This window comes from Crinia signifera, chromosome 2 (assembly GCF_055691185.1).
Source record: "Crinia signifera chromosome 2, ASM5569118v1, whole genome shotgun sequence".
Taxonomy (NCBI): Eukaryota; Metazoa; Chordata; class Amphibia; order Anura; family Myobatrachidae; genus Crinia; species Crinia signifera.
In genome coordinates, this window is record NC_139218.1 from 136,747,480 (window position 1) to 136,773,730 (window position 26,251).

Below are 26,251 nucleotides of genomic sequence, written 5' to 3' on the forward strand. Positions count from 1 at the left end.
TAGAGATTGTCGCGACTGACATATTATGATCACGGCTTCAGGGCATGAGGAACCTAATTCATTTTGTCCTGAGCACTCTCATAGTGTCTTCCTGTACAGATTATGGGTTATTATGGGTTATATTAAATCCTATCCGATATTTTCGATAGTCAGAAATATCGACCACAACCTATCAGGGGCAGATTGGTAACTAAATCTAGCCCTGGAAAAATCTTGAAGCTGCAGGGGGTACCTAACGCTACTGCCCGGGGTGTGGAGTGGTAACGCTACTGACAGGGGGTGGGGGTGGAAACGCTACTGACCTGGGAGTGGGGGGTGGAGGTGATAATGCTACTGACCTGGGAGTGGGCGTGGGGGGGGGGGTAACGCTACTGATTGAGGTGGGACGCTACTGACCAGGCTTCAGGTGCCGCGCTGCAGACGCTTCCTTCCGCTGCACTGCCACGCTAAATGAAGCAGCTCAGTCGCGGGTGACGTCTCCCAATAGCGACCGTTGGCCATCTTTAAAGCGGCAGCCTGGTCACAAAGAAGGTCAGCATAGCCCAAACCAAATATCGCCGCCGCTCAGAACTGAATTCCCCGCATAGGATGATATCAGCTATCCAGCACCGGCCCTGGTAGCAGGGCCGGCGGCCCAGCCAGGAGGAAATCTAGACCGGCCCACCGGAAAATGGCCCGGTTTAACGACGGGCCAATCCATCAGTCCTGGACTCGCTGCTATAGATCTGACTATTTCAAACGTTGGATCTGCAATGTCAGAAATGGCCGCTAAATTTTCTAAATAGCATCTAGTTCGGACAAAAAAGACATTGATTTGCCGATCCACGTCTTTGTCAACTTTCGAAATGTTCCGAAAGTCAGAAGATCTGAACGGACAATAAATAGGTCAAATGTACATTTGACCTATTCTTGTTGAAAACGGACAATATTTCCAACAAACAGAATTACCCCCCTATAATTTATTTCTCAGGTCATGAAGAATAACTGGGGAGGATCAATTCTCATTTACTATATGTGAGATTAGTCAAAAAGAGAGAGTTATCCCAAAAATCTGATCAATCTTCTTTAAGGAACACCTTCCATGCTGGCAATGTGTAGTTCGCAAGCAATCACATAAGAAGGAAGAAATTATTTTTAATTGCAGGTGTCATAGCCATCTTCTGCATAAATTTGTGCACATAAGAGTGATCTTTATACATTCCAAGCTCAGCATAGACTCCTTAATGCTAAACCTTAAACCAACAAAAAAATGGTGTATGAGTCTGTTCTCCTATTAAGGTACTTTGCTTTACCTGGAGCAGTAGAAGGGTTAATTATGAATGTCTTACATGAGGAAAACCTCTACTTATTGCTAATACAGGGACATTGGGCTTAATTCAAATATGGTGGGAGTTGCCCCGTGTGCAATAGTAAGGACCTGTTCTGCGCGTTTGCAAACTGTTCCTGCAACACAGAAGGCTGGACAGCAGCAGACTGTCAGTGACTACCTGTCTTCTGCCTTTCTGGGGGGCTGGGAAAGGTGGTGACAGCCTTTGTCTGAGAAAATGGTAGCTTGATGCTAAAGTTTAGGGGAGAGAAGAAGACAGGGATCTTCAGTGATGGACCGAGATTTCCTGGCCTCTGTGATGGATGGCTTCCACAGCAACCCTGTGTGTTGTAATTCAATGGTGCATCCTAGGATACAGGTCTGATCAATACTGCAGAAGGAGGCACTGCATTGTGACAGATGCTTCTTGCTGTATCACCATACAGTGCTATCATGAAGTAGCAGTGTAAGTAACTCCAACCACATCTGAATTAAGCCCATTATACCTTAGATGCCACAATTAACAATCCAAATGAGTAAAATACACAAGGCCTGCACTCCAGGGATGATTTGAATAGAGGAGCTGTACATAGCCCTCCTTAGTGACATCACATGCCTTGATCTGAACTGCTACCACCAAAGGACATGGCTTGTAGGGAAACTTGCCGAGGTGCAAAAGTATACAGTGCTTATTAGGAGGAATTGGGGTACATGCCAACTATTGGCTAAGATAAAACATGTGATTACTTGTCAAGTCCATGCACAAACAAGAACATTGTACAGAGTGAGACTGTTAAATGAGGTAAAGAGGCAGTGTGGGTTCATTTTTATGGGCATAAACTCTGTGCTGTCACATTTTATGTGGCAAACTTTTCACCTTACAGTTACATTTCAGAAGAAAAGGTGCACTTTGTCCAATGTAACAAAGAGAAGCTTTATACAGTACATACATTAGTACTTGCAATCAGGGCAGCTGACACATTGGACGGCACCCATTAATGAGGGTGGGCATGGCTATGCTTCACCCTTATGGCTGTGTGCATTGAGGGAGGCATGGATGTAGCTTCCCGGTAGTCTGGGGAACTACAGAGGCCCTGGGAACTTTCCAACCCTACTTCTTGGTGCTAATGCATGTAATAAGGACAGCGCCAATGTCTCCTCACTAAAATGATGGGGTTGAGCTGAACATTTACAAAAATGGATGATTCTACATTTGTAGGATGTCTCATGTGCACGTACAATGTGCACAGTGGACCTTTTCTGATTTTACCACTACCCCCTAAGTGACCCAACTAGAGGCACAGTATTTCACACATTATAAAGTTACTCCTTTATAGACTACACCCCCAAAAAATATTTCTAAACCATTGTGCTAGTAAATTTGTATGTACAATAAGGTTATGTAACATCTGTATCCAGTTGTTACTGAATAACCCTACTATTATGCAGGGCCTAAACTAGGGTTAGGTGACTGGTGCCATGGCCCAGCATGTAGGGCCTAGGGGGAGGCACCCTTACCACCCAGTGGCACACGTATTTGGCATGTAAGATGCCTGGAATGACACGCTACAGCCTATAGGGTCATCACCTGGAGCATCCTCCTCATTATCTGCCTGCATCCTTAATACACGCACCCTATCCCTAGTCCCGGTAGCTCTGCTATGACCCTGCTATTATGTTTAACTAGCCAGTAGTAAATCGCCTATCCTTGGGATAGATCATATGATTTATAATGCAGAATTACGGTACTGTAGACCAGTGATAGGCAAACTGCGGATCTCCAGCTGTTGCGACTACACATCCCAGCATGCATTGCTACAGTTTTAGCATTTCCTAATAGCAATACTCTGGCAAGGCATGCTGGGAATTGTAGTTTCACAACAGCTGGTGGTCCGCAGGTTACCTATGCCTGCTTTAGACCATTATAATCACTGCCAGTTTGAGATGACTGTCTGCATTAAAGTATGAAGTAGTATGGGGCATCATTAATGGATATAGTGCAGAATAATTGCATGGGTGAATGTGCTTCAGCAACTGCATTATTTTCAACTGACATGTTATGCTTATTTCAACATTGTCATATATCAGGGCAACTTAAGAGCTGTAGGGTTTAGTTTTTGTTCTTAAAACACAAAGGAAGGTCAGTTTAAGAATGAGCTGCAAAATTCCATTATATATATATATATATATATATATATATATATATATATATATACATATATATATATATATATATACATATACACACATATTTATATATATATATATATATATATATATATATATATATAAGTAAAAATGGTGGGCTCAATTGTTGCTATTGTAGGGTGCAATTATAAGTGCCTGTATTCAGCTGTGTTTAATCCTACCCTAATAATGAATGATCTACAGTATTTGTTTTCTTACTACTGGACTAATCCAAGCATGTGTTGTGTTTTTATTATCTTCTTACATCTATATTGTAATTTTTCAGCATGTAAATCTAGTTCCCTCTCTTTGTACTGAATATACTTATCAGATTTGATATCTCCATATCCGAATCCCGTCTCTTGTTCTATTCTGCCCATTGAATACCAAACTAACATGCACATGCGGGTTCTGGAGAATTGTAAAATCTGGAGAGGTTGAAGTTCCTTATTGAATCTCTGCAGTCATACATCCTTACTTCTGAAACATCACCCTCATACCACAATGGGAGTGTCTGAGAACACTGAACTTATAGAGCCTGGATCTGACAGCCTTCTGTGGGGTGATGATGGCTGTAGGGCGTTGTTCTTAACCCCATGTGCTTCTTGCGAACCATTTGGTTTTAGTTTGCCATTCTGATCACGTAGATCTCCAGGGGGTTCCAGAAATGCCACATGACGGCTGAGGGCTGCTTTGTCACTGGTGGTCTCATGGTTTGGGGTGGCACTGAGGACTGAGGATCGGATGCTATCCCTGTCTTCTCCTTGACCCTTATCATCTGGCCGACACCAGCAGCGGCATGGTGTCATGTATAAATAGATCAGCACTAAGATGACACTAGCCACGCAGCCCACAAGCGTGGTGTATGCGGTATTGAGTGTGTCTGGGTGCTCATGCTGTGTGAAGTTAAACACAATGAGGTTTACATACAGAGTCTCATTCAGGGCTTCCCCTTGGGCATAGCATGTGTATGTCCCTCTGTCCTCCAAACGGATTTTTTTTATTTGCAGACTTCCGTCACTCAGCACTGATATGCTACGATTTTTCTCAGTCCCATCAGAGTGTTTATGTATCCACTCATTGGCAGGAGTTATCCAAACCTGGCTCACATGTCTTTGTTTAGTGTCACAGGTTAACGTGACCGTTTCCTCCAAATATGCCTCCAATCCAGTTTTTCGTACAATGCTGCAGTTCATTCCCTCACTGCTATTAAGGGAAAAAACACTTACTGAATGAGTCCTTTGCTGGGAGGGTGGATGACAGCGTAGTTCTTCTCTGAAATCTACAGCGGATGCCAACTCTCGGACATGCCAATTCCAGAAAAGTCCATACAGTTCACAGTTGCAGGTCAGTTTATCATTTCCATGTAAATAAAGTCTGTTGCTCAGCCAGGCAGGCAGAGTCCTGAGCTGTGGCACTGGGAGATTCCTTATACGATTGAAGGACAAATCAAGGAATGACAACTCTGGCAATTTTTCTCCATCCTTGACAAGCTCAAGTGGAAAGCGTTGCATTAAATTATGGCTCAAGTATAGTTTCTGCAAATGCTTCATTTCATCGAAAGCACTGCGATCAATGTCTACAATTGCATTTTTAAAGAGAAGGAGGACCTCCAGGTTTTCTAAGTAACTGAATGCATTCTCCTCAAGTGTTCGCAGTTGGTTACAAGACAGGTCCAAGTGATGCAAGTTTGGGGTCAAAATGAAAGCCTCAGATGATACGAATGTGATATGATTGTGCGAGAGCAATAATGTATGTAGTCTCTTTAGTGGATTTGTAGTCCATTCAGCCCTCACACGTGTCAAGTTGTTGTGACTGAGGTCCAACATTGCTATGTAATTCGGCAATCCATTTGGAACCATGGTCAGGTTCTTTTTGGAACAAGTGATGACATCACTGGCACACACACAGGTACTGTGGATGTTCGGCTGAGATGCTTCCACCATTGTTATAACTGACCCCCCAAAAAAGAAGGCCCAAAACAGTCGTGGCCAGAAGACACAGGACAGCCTCATAGTGAGCGACGGGTCACACGTAGCAGACAGTTACTTCTATTGCATTGTACCAGAACATGGGTAACAGATATTCGCTGCTGGTATAGGATGGTAGTGACACCTTAATCATTCTCGTATGACTTTTACCTTGGTAAAATGAGTACAATAAGGTTTTCTAGATGCCTGAATTAGCCCATGCTCACTTGTTCCTTTACTTTTTAAAGTATTTCTGGATCCATTATTTCATATTAAGACCCAAAGGCACAGTCATAGAAAAGGTTTAAAAGAACAGGATCCACGAAATCAATGTCCTAGGAGAGAAAATAAAAAAATGTTAGAACCACAGGTTGTAATTACTTGCCAAGTTTTCACATTTATTCTCTATATCAGTGGTTCCCAACCCTGGTCCTCAAGTACCCCCAACAGTGCACGTTTTCCAGGTCTCTACACAGAATGACAAGTGACATAATTAGCTCCACCTGTGGATCTTTTAAAATGTGTCTGAATAATGAGTGCACCTGCCGGGTGACCTGGAAAACGTGCACTGTTGGGGGTACTTGAGGACCAGGGTTGGAAACCACTGCTCTATATGCACCAAATCCTGTAATGTACAATAAGAACATTTCTGTATCTAAGCTAAAAAACATTTGTTAGTGGACATAATTAGCAGTATGCAGATCTGAAAATGAACTGGTGTTGTTAGGGCCTGATTAAATGTTCCAGGTGCCCCAGACTGATACACATGTAGCTCTCCTGGTAATGTTGCTAAACAAATGTGTATGGGCACTCAGAGACTCACCATTCATACTGCGCATGTGCATGTAACCAAGCATATACAACTGTAGGATCTAATGCTTGTTGTGAAGCAGACTCTGGTTTTAGGCTGACCAGCTTGCGCTGTAGCACAATGTACAGAAAGTAATGGTTCTATCAGTAAGTTACTTTGGGGCAGATGTATTAAGCCTGGTGAAGAGATAAACTGGAGATAAAGTGGAAGGAGATAACGCACCAGCCAATCAGATCCCAACTGTCATATTTCAAACACAGCTGATTGGCTGGTGCGTTAACTCTTCCAAGTTATCTCCACTTTATCTCCAGTTTATCTCTTCTCCAGGCTTAATACATCTGCCCCATTGGCACAGCCATTTGTCAGTCATCTTAAGAACTTTACCCCCTACAGTACATCAGTACGGGTGTTAGCTAACAGGCATGGAATAAGGTAGGCCTTAATTGTATTCCTCGGCTGACTCCTGCAAGCAGGGCCGCCATCAGCGAGGGACTGTGGGGACCGGAGTCCCGGACCCGGGCACACAGGAAGCCCGGGGATCAGTGGTGTGCATCATCAGCGGGCAGCCTTGGAAACAGCCAGCCTGCCTCCAAGGACACACATGCAGACAGGACAGCGCGGCAGGTTCCGCTCAGATTGCTGTCCTGTAGCAGAGCTTCTGTGCTTTGCATTTCACTGCGGAATACAATCCAGAAGTCCCCATTGTAGCTCCTTCCACTTCTGTCCCCCATCATCCACCTAATCAGCCTATTCCTTATTTTTGCAGGAGGGCTTAAGGTGCCCATACACGCACCGATCCAGGCGTGCGTTCTGGGCTAAAATAGCATTGCATTGCATGCATTGTGCATGCAATGTGATGCAATGAAAAGCAAGTACAAAAAGTATGTGCAGCTCACCTCAAATTCGCACCTAAAAGCACAGATCGCACCGCCGGGATCAGTGCATGTATGGGCACTTTTAGAGAACACTCTTGTCAACCATACAGCACTGTCTTCATAATCAATCATTGAATTGGGAAAAATTAAAACTTAAATCTTAGGATCTGCCAAGAGCCAGTCAGATGCTCTTAATTCCTGCTGGCTATCAAACCAGGATGAGGAGTAGAATCATGATGATACTGTACCCATAGGCGTGCGCAGCACATTTTATTAGGGGGTGCACCGTTAAAGGAGTGTGCATAGCTCCACCTATTGGGCGTGTCTTACACCGCCAATCAGGCGTGTCTTCCATCATCTATTGGCCCTCGCTACAATATAAAAAGTCTCTCAGCCACACCATTATATCCGGCCTATTTCAGTTTTCATCTTCTAATTACTCTGTGTAACAGTACATGCAAATACAGTCATAAACATATATGGATGACGCAGGTATTTAGTGATATGACAATGGTCTAGTTCAATTAACAATGCAAACACACATATAATTGATTGATGTGCGCTTCTTTAAATGGAATACAGTTCTAAAAAGCAAAAGTCTTTGGTTAAGGGTATTGCTAGTATTGTTAGCAGCAGAGGTGTTCATAAGGGAGGGGCACAGCATTAGGGGGTGCCTGTGCACCCCTAACACTCAATGTGCGCACACCTATGACTGTACCCTTCTACCATCTATTTTGCTACATGGAATCCAGCAGGCTTTAATAGGAGTAACTGTTAAATGAGGAAGAGAAGGGCTTTTGGAGAGTTTGCATGTGGAGTAGGTTTTATGCCATATAAGGGGCATGTGAGGTGGGTGAGGGCTGTATTCTCCCCAGGCCCTGTTTTATTGATACCACACACAGTTCTTTTTACATGTCACCCAGCACTCCCGCAACACCAGTTACATAAAGTGATCCCTCGGCAGGGCATAACCAGCATTGTTGTCATGTGTAATACAGAGCTCAGCCAATAGTGCCTGGAGATTGTGTGCTATTGGCTGAGCTCTGTAACAGTCATAGAACTGCAATGCTGGTTATACTCTGTGGATCGGGGCGGGATCTCTAATGGGAGGGATATCTGTGACTATTCTAATCAGAATGACACTTTACTGATGGCTCTGTGACAGGCAAAGTCCACAGATGTCACTCCAATCTAAGATGCCCAATGTCACGCTTCTTGATGGTACTGTGATAGACATAGTCCACAAATCTGCCTCCCATCCGAGATCCCCAAAGTCACATTTTTTGATGGCACTGTTGCAGTCACAGACAAGGCATTTACACCATGAGAATATTGCAGAGACAGAAGATGGAGCATGAAGATGTGCACTGTGTCTTAGCATGTTTCAATGGGGTTTATATACAAAGGTAGGAGTTCTATTTCATAGAGGATGTTGCTATGGACAACCAACTAGAATCTACTTATTTATTTATATAGAAGGTAATAGATAGAATCTGAGTGGTTGCCCATAGCAACATCATATCTGAAATAGAACTCTCATCTTAGTAAAAAAAACAATGTGTCTCAGTAGGCATCGCAGGACACAATTATATCTGTGTGCAGCCAGTAAGAGGACAACGTCAGCAAGAGTCTTTCCCTGAATTGTCAATGGGGGAAATTTACTAAGATGTGTATTCTACTTCACATGTGATGTTGCTATAGTCAACCAATTAGATCCCGGCTACTAACTTCTAGAGCATGCATTCCCAACCACGGTCCTCAAGGCACACCAACAGTGCAGGTTTTTGTGATATCCAGGCTTTAGCACAGATGGTTTAATCAGAATCACTCAGGTACTAATTAAGTCACCTGTGCTCAAGCCTGGATATGACTAAAACCTGCTCTGTTGGTGTGCCTTGAGGACCGTGGTTGGGAATGCCTGTTCTAGAGGGTGCTAAATAAATACGAAGTAGATTCTGATTGGTTGCCCATAGCAAGATCACATGTGAAGTAGAATACACATCTTAGTAAATTTCCCCCAATATGTTTTATTATCATTCCTGATTTCTTCTAGTTTAGCATTTCTCATACTTAATGGTTTTAGATTTACAAACAAAATTGAGTATAATACAAAGATATCCTGAGCAAAGGCAAAATGTAGTGTTTAAATGATCATTTCATTTACTGAAGGAAAATAGTTATCCAACACCCCCGTATATACTCATTCAGGCAGTGAACCAAATTGAGTTGATAATTGGGTTAAATTAAACTAGACACAATCAGGCGCTTGATTATTGCCAGCCTGGAGTATCTGAGCAGCACTTAAATAAACCCTAAACCCTGAAAAGATTAAATAAAATAAAGTTACAGTACAAAGCCAAAGGCTGTGTGACTCCAGCAAACTACAGTGAGAGCTGCTATCTCCAGAGAAATTTAGAACAGAGGTTTAAATTCCACTTTAGATGGTGGCCTACAGCTTAATAAAGAGAAGAGCGATGCCCAAAGCAATGCTGCTGAGAGAAGATGTGACCACAACTGGACAACGTCTGCAAGAGTTTAAAAAAAATTATAATTTTTTCATTATTGGAAAGAATTGAGCTTGGTTACACATAAAAGTGCCCATACACAGTGTGATGATCGCACCCGTTATGGGCTGGATTGCATCGCAACGCATGCGTTTTGCATGCGATTTGCGTGCGAGGCGATCCAAAGGCAGTACAAAAAGTATGTGCAGCACATTTTTGTACTGTGCGATGAGATGCCTGCGATTGGGATACAACTGTTGGTCTTCTGACCACCAGCATGCCATGCACTGGGAAACCCAATACCATCCCATATCATGTACAGTATACCGTAAGATATACAAACTGTAAATTATGTATATATTAGAAATTCAAATTTAACCATAAAAGCATGAGGTTATAGATTCACAGAAGTCAGTGGCGACTCCTAATATCCATTACATTAGTGATGCCTTTTTTATCAGTGAACACTTTGATGATCATATAAGAACTCATTAATTATAAATGGTATAAACAAATATTACTTGTGAATGATATATCTGTTTGCAAATTATATTTGAAATTGGGTTTGTGTCTTCATACTGGTCCCAAATCTCATCAGTATGCACAGTACTTCCTTGTTATTGTAAAAGAATTAACTTGCCCTAGTCTTTCTGTAATAGATTAATGAGATACACCCGTGTAACTTTATACTTACTCAAAGCAATGTACGTCAAATGTGAAATTAGATAAAGAAGTTTAGAGTCAACTGTTGAGAAAATGTTGATTTTACCCTTCTCAATTATACTTTTTAAGATGTTAAAGTACTTTGAATAATAAGATATGTACTTCCTGTGGTGCTAAACAAGCCTATAGTTACATATAGGTAACTCCCTAAGAAGCAGTCGATCACTGCTTAGCGAACGGGATAACAACGACAACCCCCCCCACACACAACGAATCCCCTTGGTGAACACATCCCCTCGCATATGGCCAAAGGGGAGAGAAATCATTAGATTTCTCAACCCTTCGGTAATAAGTCAGTCTATACTGACTTTTATTACGGTCGATGTTCGCCGAAGACGGGGCGGGCATTCATGTGACATCAGTCGCCCCAAGCAGTCATGGCCACGCTTGCTTCTTACAGGGGAATGCCCAGCATTTTTATGGAGACACCCATAAAATGCTGGGTGTTCCCCTGCAGCTGCCTCCTGCCCCACAACTAATGGCCCGCCGAGTGTGTAACTCACCATAGCCGTTTACTGCTGGGTGTTGCACATGCTCATGTGCAAACACCGACCGTCGGGGCTGGGGCAATGAGCACAATAGCAATGAGCGATCCTGAATCCAATGAGTGATCCATAATTACATTATGAGGTTGCAAAAAGGGCCATCAAATGAAAAGTTTTAGAAGTCCTAATTGGGTTTATCCAGTTGAGGACAAGACAAATTCTCAAGAGTCGCACTTATAAAATATTTTTTTCAGACCCCAAAGTGGCCCAAGTGCTCAGACATTATTCTCTACTAATTATAGCTACAAGTGCCAGTTCCTGTAAGAAAACTTGAAACCCATTGTGTATTATGTTAGTGATTTTGCCTTCACCATCCCATTTGGTACAGTAAAGTATGCATTCCTATGCTGGTTGTGACATATTTCCTTCCTTCCTACTTGCAACTGATGAGCTAATGTCCTCCCCTTGTGCCTTGGTAGGAACGGCTAATTAGACACACATTGGTATTGACTTTGAATATATTTATATTATATTAAATTAATCACATCTAACTAATTTAATTCTAATCTGTTTTACAAAGTAGACAACCCCATGCAGGGGGGTTGGGGTGGATTGCCACATACAGTATCACCAACTGTTAAGTCACCATGTCTAGTGTATGATCAGCAGGACTGAAGTGCGCTACTTTTGCATAGTTATATTTCGGTAAAAAAATATTCTATTTATCATGGAATTGTTATCATGGAATTGTTTTAATGCATGCATATTTCAAATACATTGAGCTTGCATGCAAACAAATGGACCAGAAAAAGGTCCATAGTGTAGCAAGTTCCATATAGATAGTAGAAATTCTATCTCGGTTGTGGATTCCCTTGTATAAATGGGGTGGTGGCACGACTGTTTATGGAGTCACCCTCTGTGTTAAGATGAAGATATAAATGCTTACACAAAGCTTTTATTCAACTCATTCTGCTCCTGAAGAAGCTGAGGGACTTTACCTCAGGGAAACGCATTGAGCTGTTTGAGCCATCAGAGTCAAACCACTGCACAATTGGTGACATACCCACTTGAATTTAACATCTATATAAAAGGAAATCTATATCACTGGGACTATTGCTAACCACCTCCTGCTAATTTGTATCCGGAAGCTACTCCGAGGTGACCATCCTGGACTGCACGTTCATCCAGGTTTACCTTTATTCACCCATTTGGGATTGTGGACAACACCATCTGTCTACAATTTGCCACCCATTAACCCATCGGAACTACTGGCCACCTGGTCACTATCTGGTCGCTATACAAACATCGGAGATTCATCCCAGTTCATCCCAGTTCACCATAGCATCGATCACCAGTGGTAATATGCACTTAATGTATTCACAATATTCATGAATGAATGTGTTTTTATGGAAATCCATACATTTTAAAACATTTTATTTTAATTGATTTTTTGTAATAAATTGTAATAAAACAAGTTACTTAGAAAACCGTTCATCTCTATTCACTATTTAACAGCTGTCGCTGGTACATCCCCTTTTTTTCCTTTTATTCAACTAGTTTCGGATATGACCATAAAGGTATCTTTAAACAAACAGCTTGTGTAAAACAAAACAATGCTAACATGCATCTGCTGTGTATCCTCATATAAAGGTTTCTTTTGCATCTCTCTTCTAATAAATTAAATTATCCATTCTAGATGGGAAGTCAAAAAGTCATATACAGCCTAAAAAGTATTTATTTATAAAATATACAATTCATACACAAAGCTCAAATTAAGCCAAAAAACCACCCCACTCCTTTCACCTGACTAAGCCCTGTTTCCTATGTGTAAAATATTGAACTATTTATATATACATAACAATACATTTATATAATTCCTGACACTTTATTTGTATGCCCCTCTTTATTAACAGTCAATAGGTATACTGAATGCTAGAAACTTAAATTCTATGAGTGTACTTAAGGTGCCTTAAGGTTCATCGGATCCGTTCGGCACTTATATAGTACACATCACATTGCATTGCATGCAATGCAATGTGATGAACAGCTAGTACAAAAAGTATGTGCAGCACATACTTTTTGTACCGTATGATGAGATGCGCGGGAGCGCGCATCTCATAGTACAGAACGGACGGTCTGGGAACGGACCGTCTATGGGCACCTTAACACAGATATGCACTTTGAATTTCTGCACAGTAGTTAGAATATTCAATGACTATTTGAATATTCAACTTAATCTTAAAGAAAATTTAAAAAATCATAAATCCAAATGTAAACCGTGTTGCTTTCCTACTCCATTATGTGGAACTATTGTCCTTCCATTAAATATCCACTAACAGGAACAAATGCAATTTTAGTCTGATACCAGGAAAAGGAATAACCTTGCTTGTTTTTGCACTTATTATGTGGCCACAGTATGAGATACCGTAATTATGGTAAACTCTTTATTATCCCCAAAAGAAATTCTTCTCTTCCGCCAGATGCATTTCTTTGTTGAGTTCAAATCATATGTACCTGATTGCATTCCAGACTAGATTGCTGTATTCACTCAGCCTAATTATGCCCTTGTAAATATCAGCATAATGCTTGCTGCATATATTATATATTCCACTTTATATACCTGAATTGTGTCCCTAAAGGCGATGTTGAACTTCACTTTTATTATATATATATATATATATATATATATATATATGTGTGTGTGTGTGTGTGTGTGTGTGTGTGTTATTCTTAAACACATTTCTATATAACCTCCATGTTTACACGCGTTATGTAGAGACTGCATTTAAGGGGGTGCATAGTTGGGATTCAGTTTTCTATACCCAAATAATTCATCCCCACAAACATATCTGCAGTTAAGGACTTTGGAGGTCAGCTTCACTGACACTTCCAGTATTATTATCTATAATAATACCAGGGCAGTTAATCACTGTGATGCGGGTGAGTTCATGTAGGATTAACTAATTGGGGCGGCACGGGTGGTGTAATGGTTAGCATTACTGCCTCACAGCACTGAGGTCATGGGTTTGATCTCCACCATGGCCCTAACTGTGCGGAGTTTGTATATTCTCTCCGTACTTATGTGGGTTTCCTCCGGGTACCCTGGTTTCCTCCCACAATCCAAAATATACTGGTAGGTCAATTGGCTTCCAACAAAAATTAACCCTAGAATGTCTGTGTGCGTGTACATGTGGTAGGGAATATAGATTGTAAGCTCCACTGGGGAAGGGACTGTTAAAATATTCTCTGTAAAGCGCTGAGGAATATGTGTGTGCTTTATAAGAAACTGTTAATAAAAATAATAATTAAAAGGCATTTGATCATACCCCTTTAATTCCAGAAAGGACAGCAGCGACAGCTGATGCAAAACAATCCCACTTCCATATTTTGAAAACGGGTTTATTGTTTTTAACAGCGAGTGACTCACTTTTTTTGGTGGCAAACAGCTGAAGACAATTCTCAGAATGCTCATTATTTGCTTCAATCTTATCATAAACAAAGCACATTAGCATTCAGCACTCACAGTACTTTTTTTTTTATACATCAGGGGACTATATAAAAAGATGGAGCTGTATATCATCTGGAGCTAAATATTTGGAGGGCTAGCATTTGTGGGCATGCAGCACTGTTCAAAACCTTTGTAGAAACTTATGTATTTTTGCATTGTAATAGATTTACAAAATTCTTGGAGCAGAGTTTTAAGGCTGACACAACAAATAGGGACTCACAACAATTTCCCCAAAAAAGTAAAACACCTTTCTCATACATCTTCCTCACTGATTGGTTACATAGAAACATAGAATTTGACAGCAGATAAGAACCACTTGGCCCATCTAGTCTGCCCCTTTTTTAAATATGTTACCTCAAACCATGTGGGATCCCTATTGCTTTGTAAGGATATGAATATGCCTATCCCAAGCATGTTTAAATTGTACTACTGTATTTGCGTCTACCACCTCTGATGGGAGGCTATTCCACTTATCCACTATTCTTTCTGTGAAGTAATTCTTCCTCACATTTTCCCTGAATCTTCCTCCCTCTAGTTTCAGTGCATGTCCTCGTGTTCTGTTGGTTACAGATCATTTGATTAAATCTCAGCTTTAACATGATCCAGAATAATATTTTATGCAACTACATAACGGTAAAATACTTACATCCTACAAATCAGCTTAAATGACCTTAAAACCAAGATTTTCATTTATTTGCACAGCTGTAATAGGCTCATACAGATAAAGGAAGAGTAGTCATTTATTTGGTAAACCCTCACTACTGGCGTTTATATATAAATATCTGTTTTGTTTACAGGCCTCCAGACTGTGCCCCTTTCATTTCTGTCCCATATACATGAAGGATAGTCTCACTGACCCTTTAGTAACAAATAACCTGGTAATTGCACATTTCATGCCATGCTGCTGTATATTGTGCAGGGTTACATTTGTAACTGCAGGCTAATGACAAATGGCGGGTATGCACCTATCAACAACCACTAGCAATTTTCCAAAATAGAAAGGGAATACTGTCTGATTAGATTCTGATTCATTTCCATAAATCCCTTCAGCACATTAGTATTCCCTATCTTACTGTACATTCTTTCCATACGCAGTTCTCATCCATGTATACTGCACATACAACAGTGGCCCACATAGCATACAGATGTACCCGGAGAGATGTACAGTACTTGTGCCCTCTGTAAGTGTGTACAGTAAGTGCTGAGTGCAGCTCCCAGTCCTGGCTCTGGATGGGAGGGGGTTGAATGTTTATGAGGATGATGCAGATAAACTGCAGGTCCTCAGGATGGATGTTATTATACCGCTGATGAGAGAGGAAGGTGTGTGTCTGCATGAGAGTGGTGTCAGTCTGACCTTTGCAGCTGTCTCTTTTCCCTATCATTATATACTATCTACATATGACCAGAATTCTCTGTCTATATAAAATCACCTCTTTAACAACACATCAGTGTTATCAGTGTATATTTATTCCTGTGCCCACATAATCTTTATCCATGTTTTTTCTCTCTCTGGGTTCCCCTACCTGTATCTAATCATCAATTTACTTGACCTCTATCTTGCCATGCGGATCACTATATATACATATATATATACATATATATGTGTGTGTGTGTCTCTCCCTATTTTTCTATACTGCTGTTCTTCTGGTCCATCCCATATGCACCACTTTTGGTATTTCCAGCTCTCTGCACTTGTGTCTAGATATGTATATATAATATGTCTCACTGTACCTGTCTTTTTTTTCGCCTTTGTTCCCTTTGAGTTCCTTGTTTTACCATCTCTCTCTGTGTTGCAGGCTAGGTGCAGGTCTCCTCTGTCCTCCGCATGCAGAAAGCTTCGTCCGCTGCAGCCACTGCTGATCTCCCTCCTATTATTGGTGCCAGGGAGCTGGGGGAGGAGAGAAAAAGAGAGAGAGAGAAAGAGAAAGAGAGAGAGAGAGAGTAATAAGGACAAAAAAGAGAGAGGGAAGACGATGGAGAAAGAGGGAGAGAAAGACAAAAGGAGGAGGGAGGCAAGGGGGGAATAGATGATAGGGGAGGGAGAAAGAAGGGAACAAAACAAAAGCAGCAGTGAAGAAGGGAGGTTGTACTGTGAACTCGTCCTGTTTGATGTTCAGTGACTCATTGCCCTTGTTAGTCTGGATTTGCTTTGTTGTCTCTTGATTAATACTTGGCTTAGATCTGCAGTAAATGTCAGAAGATACTAATTTTTTTTTCACATTCCTTTTTTTTGTACTTTATCTCAGTCCCTCCACATTTTCCCATTACTGCTTCTTCTAACCTTTCAGTTTTGTCGTTGGATCATGTATTCCCTTTAATGATTTTCTTAGCCAGGGCTCACTTTATCTAATTTCATTTGCAATGTATCTCACATTATTTGTTTGTCTCACTCAGTCCTCGCCCCTCTGCCTCAGGGATGACAGGTGTTCTGTATATGGCTTTTATCAAGGCATTAGGGAAATTGCTGAAGTGTCATCAATTATTTGCAATTAGCTCTGTAAAATGAGCAGTCAAACAAAAGATATTAATTTACACAATGTAGTAACACATATATTGATGGCCCTCCACAGTCTACACAGCACTGCACTATACAACCCGACTACTGAGCATGGTTACACTGGCTACTGCTAATGTTGCTTCAGGGTAATCTGACTCTCAACACAGGACTTACACTCTACTTACAGTAGCTACATGTTGTAGAACAGTGGTGTCAAACTCAAGGTCCACCAGCTGTTGTGGAACTACACATCACAGCGTGCCCTGCCACAGATTTTATATAATGGATTTCTAAAACTGTGGCAGGGCATGCTGGGACATGTAGTTCCACAACAGCTGGAAGGTCATGAGTTTGACATCACTATTGTAGAAGAATGCGTTGTCCATACTCTACAGGGGCGGATTAGGAATTCAAAGTGGCCCTGGTAAAATTTCTAGAAGTGGCCTCATGTGAGCAGCCTAAATAAAATGTAGGCAAAAAGGCAGGGTTAATACATCACTACACCTGAGTGGCAGCATTTGGTTTCGATGTACTTGGCAGTATAGTGATCCCAAGACTCTTAAACTGCTGTGACAAACCACAAGCCTCCACATTTCAAACAATACCTCACTCCTCTCCCCCTCCCCCCACTGGGACTGGGACCCCAAATCCACCATCATGCAGACAAACAATTTATTACCCTAATCCCTGAATATCACAGCTATCCCCACTCCTCCTCCAGTGGAGCTCAGAAACAACCCAGACATTGTTACACCCCCAGATAGCACCCATTTGTGTCCATTTAACAGGTATTGCAATGGCCTGCAACCTCAGAAGTCACTATTATGCATGTTCCTCGTGGAGTTTCTATGTACTCACCGGATCAGCACTCCAGGTTTTGGCTGATCCATCTTGCCTTGTTTCCATGCATACCTTAGTCTTTGGGTGTGGCTGTCTCCTGGGCCACTTGGTATATAGGTATCCTGTCAGCACTGAGAACCTGCCGGCTATAGTCCTGTTATACTCTTAGTATGTTCCTGGTGATTTCTATGTTTCCACAGATTCTCAGAGTCCTAGCAAACTCCTGTCTGAGACTACTCCAGAATCCAGTTTATTCCAGCCTTTGTCCAAGCATTCCAGCTTGTGTCTAATGCTGGCCACACATCAGACCAACTTTCCTCCAACCATCCAATTAGTTGCTTGGATGGAATAAAAATATGGTACTGGATGGGAGCCATAGGTGCCAATTCTGTGGGTGCTCAAGGGCCCGAGCACCCACAGGAATTAATGAGCACCCACTTGCCCATAACTCCAGAGTCCCAATGCTGGACCACCGTATTTACTTGTTGAGCCTTTCAACAGGCTTGAGCACCCACCAGCAAAAACATAAATCGGCACCTCTGATGGGAGCAAATGTTTTATTTACAGCAGAAATTTGCTCCCAAAATCTGGAAAAGGACAAAAACTGTCACTCAGACACGGTAAAGTAGTTTAACCTGTTTGATTTTAACAATTTGACTGAATGTTTTTGTCCATTTTCCTGGGTTTGTGAGCACATTTCTGATTTACCTTTGCTCCCATACAGTACCAGATTTTTATTCCATCCAAGCTTGTTGGATGGTTGGAGGAAAGTTGGCCTGTTGTGTGGCCAGCATTAGTATTCCAGCTAGCACACCTGCTGAGTGTCCTATTAGATCCTGCCTGCGTAAGAGGACCACTGCTTCCAGTGTGTGAGATCTTGTCTGTGTCCAGCCTCTGTGGGTACTTGCAGTTAACCCACACATTGTGGTGGAGGTCGCACCCTTCATTACTAACTGCAGTTGGTATTCTCACAGTGCCAGCTGGAGCCATAGCTTTTGTTCTGAGACAGAGTCATGGAGGCGATTAGGGTGCAGGCCTAATCACATGCTGACTTGTCTTGTGTATGTTTCTTGTTTGTTTGTCTCACAGCAGATGCCAGAGGCATTGATCTAGCCTGGCGATGGCGTCACTGAGGCGGTTAGGTGGTATTCCTATCTGCAATACCTTGGTTATAGTTTTGTTTGGTTTATTGCGACGGATTCACATTATAGCAGTAAGGGCCGCAAATCCTGTGTTCAGCTCCTGTTTGCAAGGTTGCATATTCTAATTTCTGTTTGTGTGCAGAGACTAGTTATCTTTGTTATTTAGTCAGTGTATCCTCTTACTAGTACCCTGACTCGCTTGGGACTTTGTGTCACGGCAAAAGAACCGGTGGCATCTGAGTACAGGATGGAGCTAGTCTGCCCTGGAAAGGTGGCTATTAGTGGCAAAGTCTAAGACCTGCGCAAGTGCCTTCTGACTCAGGGTATAGTGAGAGAGTCAGGGTTAGGCTCAGGCTCAGGTACTGCTGTGGCTTCACCACCTCAGACACAGAAGTACAAATCAAGCTGTAATCAACATCATACAGACCTGCCAGTCACAGCAAGGGTTAACCTCAAGTTCACCCCAGATTATCATAACAATAGATGGGCACCCACCTTAGATGAGTATTTTCAATGTCCGGTACTCTGCTCTGTGAACTGGCAAATGTTGTGTGTGGGGGAGACAGGAAGGGAGACATGGCCACTACTCTAGACAGGGCCAGATAAAGAAAAACTGAATGGCTGATAAGTGGCCTCACAGGTGCGTCTGCCTACCGGGAATCTTTCTTGTATTGCCTATGGCTAATCTGCCACTGATATTTTACTAAGTCCTCCTCTTTATCTTTGGTGGTTGTAATTTACTCCTTTTTATCTACCTTCACTTTTTGCTCAAACTTCATAATTTAGACATAGTAAATGAAAAAACCCTTAGCTATTCCTAAAGTGCAAGTCAGGGGCTCAAAATGGATGCAACTGTAAGGTTACTCCAATATTTCAGTGCTCAACATCTCAGTCACCTGTCCTTCAGGTACAGATAACTATAGTATCCCTAAACCAGAGGTTCCCAATCTTTTTTGATTCACGGCACCCTAGAGAATCAGAATTTTTTTCACGGCACCCCTAGGTCCAAAAAAATTAATTAGATTGGGTTTATATGCGATTCTTAGCCGGCAGTTATGTGGTAAAGGGCAGGATTTGCTTCTGTTTGTACACATTCTATGATTGGCAGCCACCAGCACTGGTTTTGCTCCTAAATAATTAACCATTAATAATTTGAGTTGGTCCTGGACCGCCAAGCCGCGGCACCCCTGCATGTGTCCCGAGGCACCCCAGGGAGCCACGGCACACAGTTTGGGAACCACTGCCCTAAACAATAACCTCATATCTTCTTTCACTCTTGAATGACACAACTCTCTGATTACAGGTCATGGAGAACACAGTACATTCATTACATTCTGGTAGTAAAGTGTTAACATTTCTCTTTTAGCACAAGGTTTAAATACATGTAAGTCTAACATTCATTCTTTTGAAGAAGGCCAGCAGAGCCGAAATGCGTCGTTACGAACCAGCCCCACAGCAAAGAACTAACCCAAAACTCACATTCCCCATTTCAGGAATTTGAAAAACCCAGCTCATCGCATCAGCGCTTACAGATACAAACACCACCGTCATCTCGCGAGATCCGGAACCCGGAAGTGCCGCACCAGCAGCTTCTAAGCTGTAACAGCAGACGGAGGACACCGCGCTATGCCTGGACCTATGTGCACAGGAGACTAGTCACCGGGCAAAGCACATGCCTCCCAACCGTGAGTTAACAACTGCACACAAAATCTGCCCAGCGGGACGCCGCAAGCAGAACTTTGGTGAAAGTTAAACTACAGACATATAATAGAGGCGGTACAATGAGAGGACATAGCGTCATCTAAAGCAAGCAATGAGTTAGAACTGGAGTTTGGACTGGATTTGGACATAAACCGAAACACTGCCACATTTTATTTTTACTTTTCCCAAATTACCATCTGTCTCAGCCTTTGAGCTGAGGCAAGCTATGTATTACTCTTTGTTTTACTGTTTCTTTACCATGATCTTCATCATATACCTCTGCCCCCACTGTATTCAAAGCATGTATGCTGTACCTTCGCTGGTTGCACACCCTGCCAGCAACAAGCTGGAAGGGTGTGCCAGCTTTGGAAGAAAAGTGCAACATAAATAAAAATGTTATTACTGCTGCCTTTGAGCAGCATGATCAAGATGGCGCCGCTGATGGCTGCCTAGGCGCTGTGCAGCTCAGCCAAATATGTTCCCTGTGTGATAACTGTACTGTCTCTGCTTGTATTGTTACATACCTGGCTGTTTCGGCGACCAGTGGTGCTGTTGATGACTGCCTAGGCACTGTTCAGCTCGGTGGGTATGTGATAACTGTACTGTCTCTGCTTAATGTTACCTACCTGGCTGTTGCAGCGACCAGTGGCGCCGCTAATGGCTGCCTAGGCACTGTGCAACTCGGCGGGCATGTGTTCCCCACATGTAATGTCTTAATGTAATGTATGTTATGCCTTCTCCCCCCCCTCTTCATCCCTGCTTGATGCTGCACTGTAAATCCACAAAAAATTCCTAGTGTGCGCAAGCATACATGGCCAATAAAGTTGATTCTATTCTATTCTAGATTCATGTAACCTATGGGATTGTAAAGGGGTTTCACCAGAATCGCCGTAAGTCTTCAAGGCACCCCTCTTATTACGCCTCTTATTTGACTACCACTTCCCATCACAAAAAATGTCCACAACAAATCACTACGGGAGACCATAGGACCTACAAAATAGGACCTACGTAAGCTTAAAGACGTCTAGCACAGACCTTCTTAACCCACGTTAGGGAATCTCCCATAGTGGCACTTGTTTTGAAAAATTCCCAGCATTGGGGAACCCATATAGGTGTATTGAAACACCATTTAAACCGCATAAGGTATCTACCATAGAGCCCACACAGTATAAAGAACATTGTGGGCACCTACCCCTTCAACATTGCAAATATCAATTTATTAATAAATACATGTAATTTTAATCCACATTTCCGTATCTTTTAGTAGATTTCATTTTCATTTCCCTCTCATCCCTACCACTCACCATTTTTCAAACAAACACCGGTAAGGAAACGCTTACTTTCTACCCATTCAAATAACATTAATTCTTATCGGATCTGTTCGGCACTTATATAGTACATATCACAACGCATTGCATGCCGTGTGCATGCAATGTGATGCGATGCGATGAACAGCTAGTACAAAAAGTATGTGCAGCACATACTTTTTGTACCATACAATGAGATGCGCGGGAGCGCGCATCTCATAGTACAGAACGGACGGTCCGGGAACGGACTGTCTATGGGCACCATAAGAAGCTGTTACAATTAGAGACCTCTAGTTGGTTCATTTTAAAATAGTCACAGGGACTCATTGTAAATTTATAGATTTATTATACATAAAAATCATATGCTGGTACACACTTACCGATCCTACAGACGCTGATATAGTTAACTATATTGGCTTTGCCATGGGAGAAAGATATTGGGGGAGATTCTCTAAGAATCTCCGCCCCCCTTCGCCGCCCATCGCAATTATAATTATCACATATGTTCTAACATATGCGATAATTATAGCAAAGGACAGCTCTTGCGTTAAGAGCTGTCCTTTGCGGTGAGAGTCGCCGGGTCCCAGCAGGTCCCGGCGGCTCCCCCCTCCCTCCCACACCTGGCGCTGCTGCTGCGCCGGGCTCTCCTCCTCCCTGCACCCAGAAGAGGATCAGTGCAGGGAGGAGGTCACAGATCCGGGCAGCACAGCTCTGTGCTGCCTGGACACAGGTGAGGGGACGGCGGGGGTCCGTGTGGGGCGGCGGGGGGTCGTTGCGGGGCAGTGGTGGGATGCAATAGAGACCCATAGGCTTCTATTGGGCATCGCCAGATTTTTCTGGCGATGCCCCCCGCCACGGTAACCCGGCGGGGGATGCTTATAGCATCCCAAAATGCGGTAAAAACCCAGATAACGGGGTTTTTACCGCATTTTTAGCTTAGAGAATCTCCCCCACAGTGCATACACACTGACAGCTCCCCACCCCATACATGCAGTCACTGATGATATTGTCAGATGAAAATTAATGTACAAATGAGAGGGTGGGGGGAGGGGGGATTGTCCCACACATCATTAATGATATTGAGCATACACACTGACCGATGTTCCTGATGTATTGTTGATGTATTGTATCATCATTACCAATATATTGTGTGTACCCAGCTATACAGTGCTTCCAAAAGTAACAAGTTGGGCAACACAGTTGGTGTTATGGTTGACATTACTACATCATAGCAATGAGGTCTGGTAAGTTAATTGAATCTGACCTAGACTGTTGCGTACATGTGGTAGGGTATATACAGTAGGTTGGGGTAGGGTATATAGATTGAAAGCTCTACTGTGGCATAGCCCTAATGTGAATTTCCAAATATTCTCTGTAGTTTCTCAGTTTCAAAAAATTATATTTTAGCAGCTTAATTCTAATGTCAGACCTAGTGTATTGTACATGAAATAAAAACGGAAATATTCAGTACTATATGCAGCTGGACAGCACCAGAGAAACTAGCTCAAAAAGAGTCAAGTACACTCTACACTTGATGAAGGATAACAATTAGTTAAGCAATTTTGAGGGTTATTAAACCTTATAATAAATACTGTAGATAGGATTTTAATCCAGCCCCAACAGGAATAGGAAAAAATATCTTACTGATATAAATTTGTTATTATATTCATAAGAAAAAATTAGTACCTGAACTCCAACATAATTATGTAAGACTCCTAGAACCCCTCTGATTTCAAATTGAATAGTGGTATCCATGAATGACAAATGAAGCCTTAAATACTTTCAACGGGTCTGCAGATTGCTACACTGCAGCTTTGAGTTGGCTCTGCAAAGGAATGACACTGATTTAACTAGGTTGGAGGCCTACTGCATTATAAACCCATTTGAAAGGGTGTGGTTGCATTGTATATTAGTCTACAGAACTTGGTTGGCACTACATAAAGGGCCTAATTCAGATGCGGTTGGAGGTGTGGCACATATTCAGTACTTTGTGCAGGCATTAGGCCTGTACTGCATATTGTAATATGGATTTGTATCATTGAATGCAGATTTGCAGCAGACTGTTAAGGGGGGTACACATGATATAATTGCCTTGATACTTAATTGCTTGAATCACATGGCAAGGCAAACACATTTGATTTGGTCTATATAGTACAGCTCTGTATTACCCCTTTTTAATATAATGGCAGGATGCAATATCATCAAATATGCTGTCAAATCTCTGAAAATGCTATTTTAAGTGGGTTACTCACATTTCCTATTTGCACAAAGCTCCTTAAAGTTCAACTATAGATGGTGTTATCCAATAGAAAGCTAGGGACTCTCACCATAACAATCCTTGAAAGGAAACCAAAAGGATTCATTCCAGTGCTCCTATAGCTCAAGTATACGCTGCCCGATGGAAGGGCTTTGTGCATATGCGGTACGCAGCCAAACCTCTGAAAATTGCATTTTTTTTAAGGTTTGGCCACATTTTGAGCTTCCTGCATCCAATCCACAACCAGATACAGGATTTTGGTTTGCTCTACTAGTGCAATCGTTTGCCATTCTTGCAGTGTGGCTGTAAACAGAGGCTCTCTTGCTGGGAAGGTTGCCCTTGGGGAACTGACTTCTGGATAGTGCAACAGCATAGGAGAGCAGGTCTTGCCCCAGTTACCTTTGTTGCTGCCATCCACCTTCAAGGATGGGGCAATATTTCCACCCCATCAATAATTCAGCCGTGAGAATGGGTCTTTACCTCATAAATTATTTGTTTTTGAATTTTCTCCCATATATATATATATATACTGTATATATATATATATATATATATATATATATATATATATATATATATATATATATATATACAGCCAGTGCAGGCTTGCAACAGGGTAGTACGTGGCACCTTCTACAGCTTATATACCCTCTGCTTTAACCAGTTGAACACTGGTACACAATTAAAAATAGGTGTCCTACCGTCTTCCAAATATTGCTTACCAGTGTTAAACTGGTTAATGCACTGGTACTACACCTATCAATATTCACTTTACAAATATAGGAGCATAAAGAAACCTTTATAAGAACATCTCAACAGCATGAATTGTGAGTTTTGGTATGCATATAATTAAAGAAACCTTCTTTAGAGAGTTGTCTGCTATGTTCTAATGTGAGTGAGGTATGAGCCACTGGAGAATACACATACAATGTCATCAATGAAATCTAGATATTCTTTCCCTCACTACAGACAGTATTTGTGTAAGTGAGGTACAGAGAATCAACAAATTATATTGCTTGAATTGTCTTTATACTGTAGTTTAACCCTCAATTATCTGACATCTAAAATCAATGTCATGATATATTACTGATACTGAACACAAAAATGGATGATACAGGGTATATAGTTTTTATTTGATCTCATTGCATATACAGGTATTAAAACATCTGAGGAAAACAACACTTGACTTTCAAAACAAAGGGCAAATAAATAGCTAAGGATAAGTATCAATCCACCGGTCTACTCCACTTCTCTCACCAACAATTAAACTAGATAGAGCTCCACATTCTGCACACCTTACCATATATTATCCTACAGCTAAACAAGCTACAGTAGGTGTCCCATAATTATTTACTGTAACCTTAAGATCAGAAGTGGCTTACAGTTCACTCACCAGTTTAAATGTAATTGTTTCATAGGCATCAGTTACTCCAGCAATTACTTCTTTTTGTTATGCTCCCTAGGCATATTTTTACTTTTACATAATCCCATATGAAATATATTTGCAGTGCTTTTCTGAGTAGAAGGGTAATAAATATGTACATTTCATGCCCCAAAAGTTAGCAATCCTGATCACCATGTCACAGTGATTTAAAATACAGAAATACTGGCTCTGATATAAGGGCACATCATTGTGAATGCTAAAAAGTAATATGATCATTTACACAATCGCTTCATTCTTGACTGAGTGATTGAGAGAGCAGTAATTATCTTATATCTCCCAATAAAACGTAGCCCTGTGCGACCAAGCTCCGAACAGCTACGTGTGGTAAGTGGAGCTTTGTAGTAAGGTGGGTATGGATCATTAGGTCACCAGCATTATGGGCGACAAGCCTTAGGTCGACATGCATTTAGGTCAAAATGAGTTAATGTCGACATGCAGGAAGGTCAACACGACGTTAGGTCGACAGGGTCAGTAGGTCGACATGGGTAAGGTTGACATTGAAAAAAGTTTTTACCGGAATGTCAACACAATCAACATAAACAAAATATTGTAGCTACTTGGCCATGTTTGGCCATGCTAAATCTGATGCAGAGCATGCTGGGATGTGTATTTCAACAACAGCTGGAGTGTGAAGGTTAGCCATCAAGGCCCTAGTGGATGGTAGGGCATGAAATACCGTCTTTCGGCACATGTT

General features: G+C 41.8%; 1 protein-coding gene across 1 annotated transcript; it reads right to left on the reverse strand.

Annotated features, from left to right (window-relative positions):
- Window positions 1–357: 357 nt before the first annotated feature.
- On the reverse strand, window positions 358–16,421 carry AMIGO1 (adhesion molecule with Ig like domain 1). The gene is made up of 2 exons (XM_083172939.1): window positions 16,101–16,421; window positions 358–5,798 (listed from the first exon to the last, which is right to left on the reverse strand). Exon 2 carries the CDS (start codon window positions 5,506–5,508, stop codon window positions 3,988–3,990), a length of 1,521 nt encoding a protein of 506 aa, XP_083029065.1. The 5' UTR covers window positions 5,509–5,798; window positions 16,101–16,421; the 3' UTR covers window positions 358–3,987.
- Between the last annotated feature and the right edge of the window lie 9,830 nt (window positions 16,422–26,251).

Bases quoted from the DNA above. Each gene is read 5' to 3' on its own strand.
- AMIGO1 (XM_083172939.1), bottom strand. From the start codon at position 5,508: ATGAGGCTGTCCTGTGTCTTCTGGCCACGACTGTTTTGGGCCTTCTTT.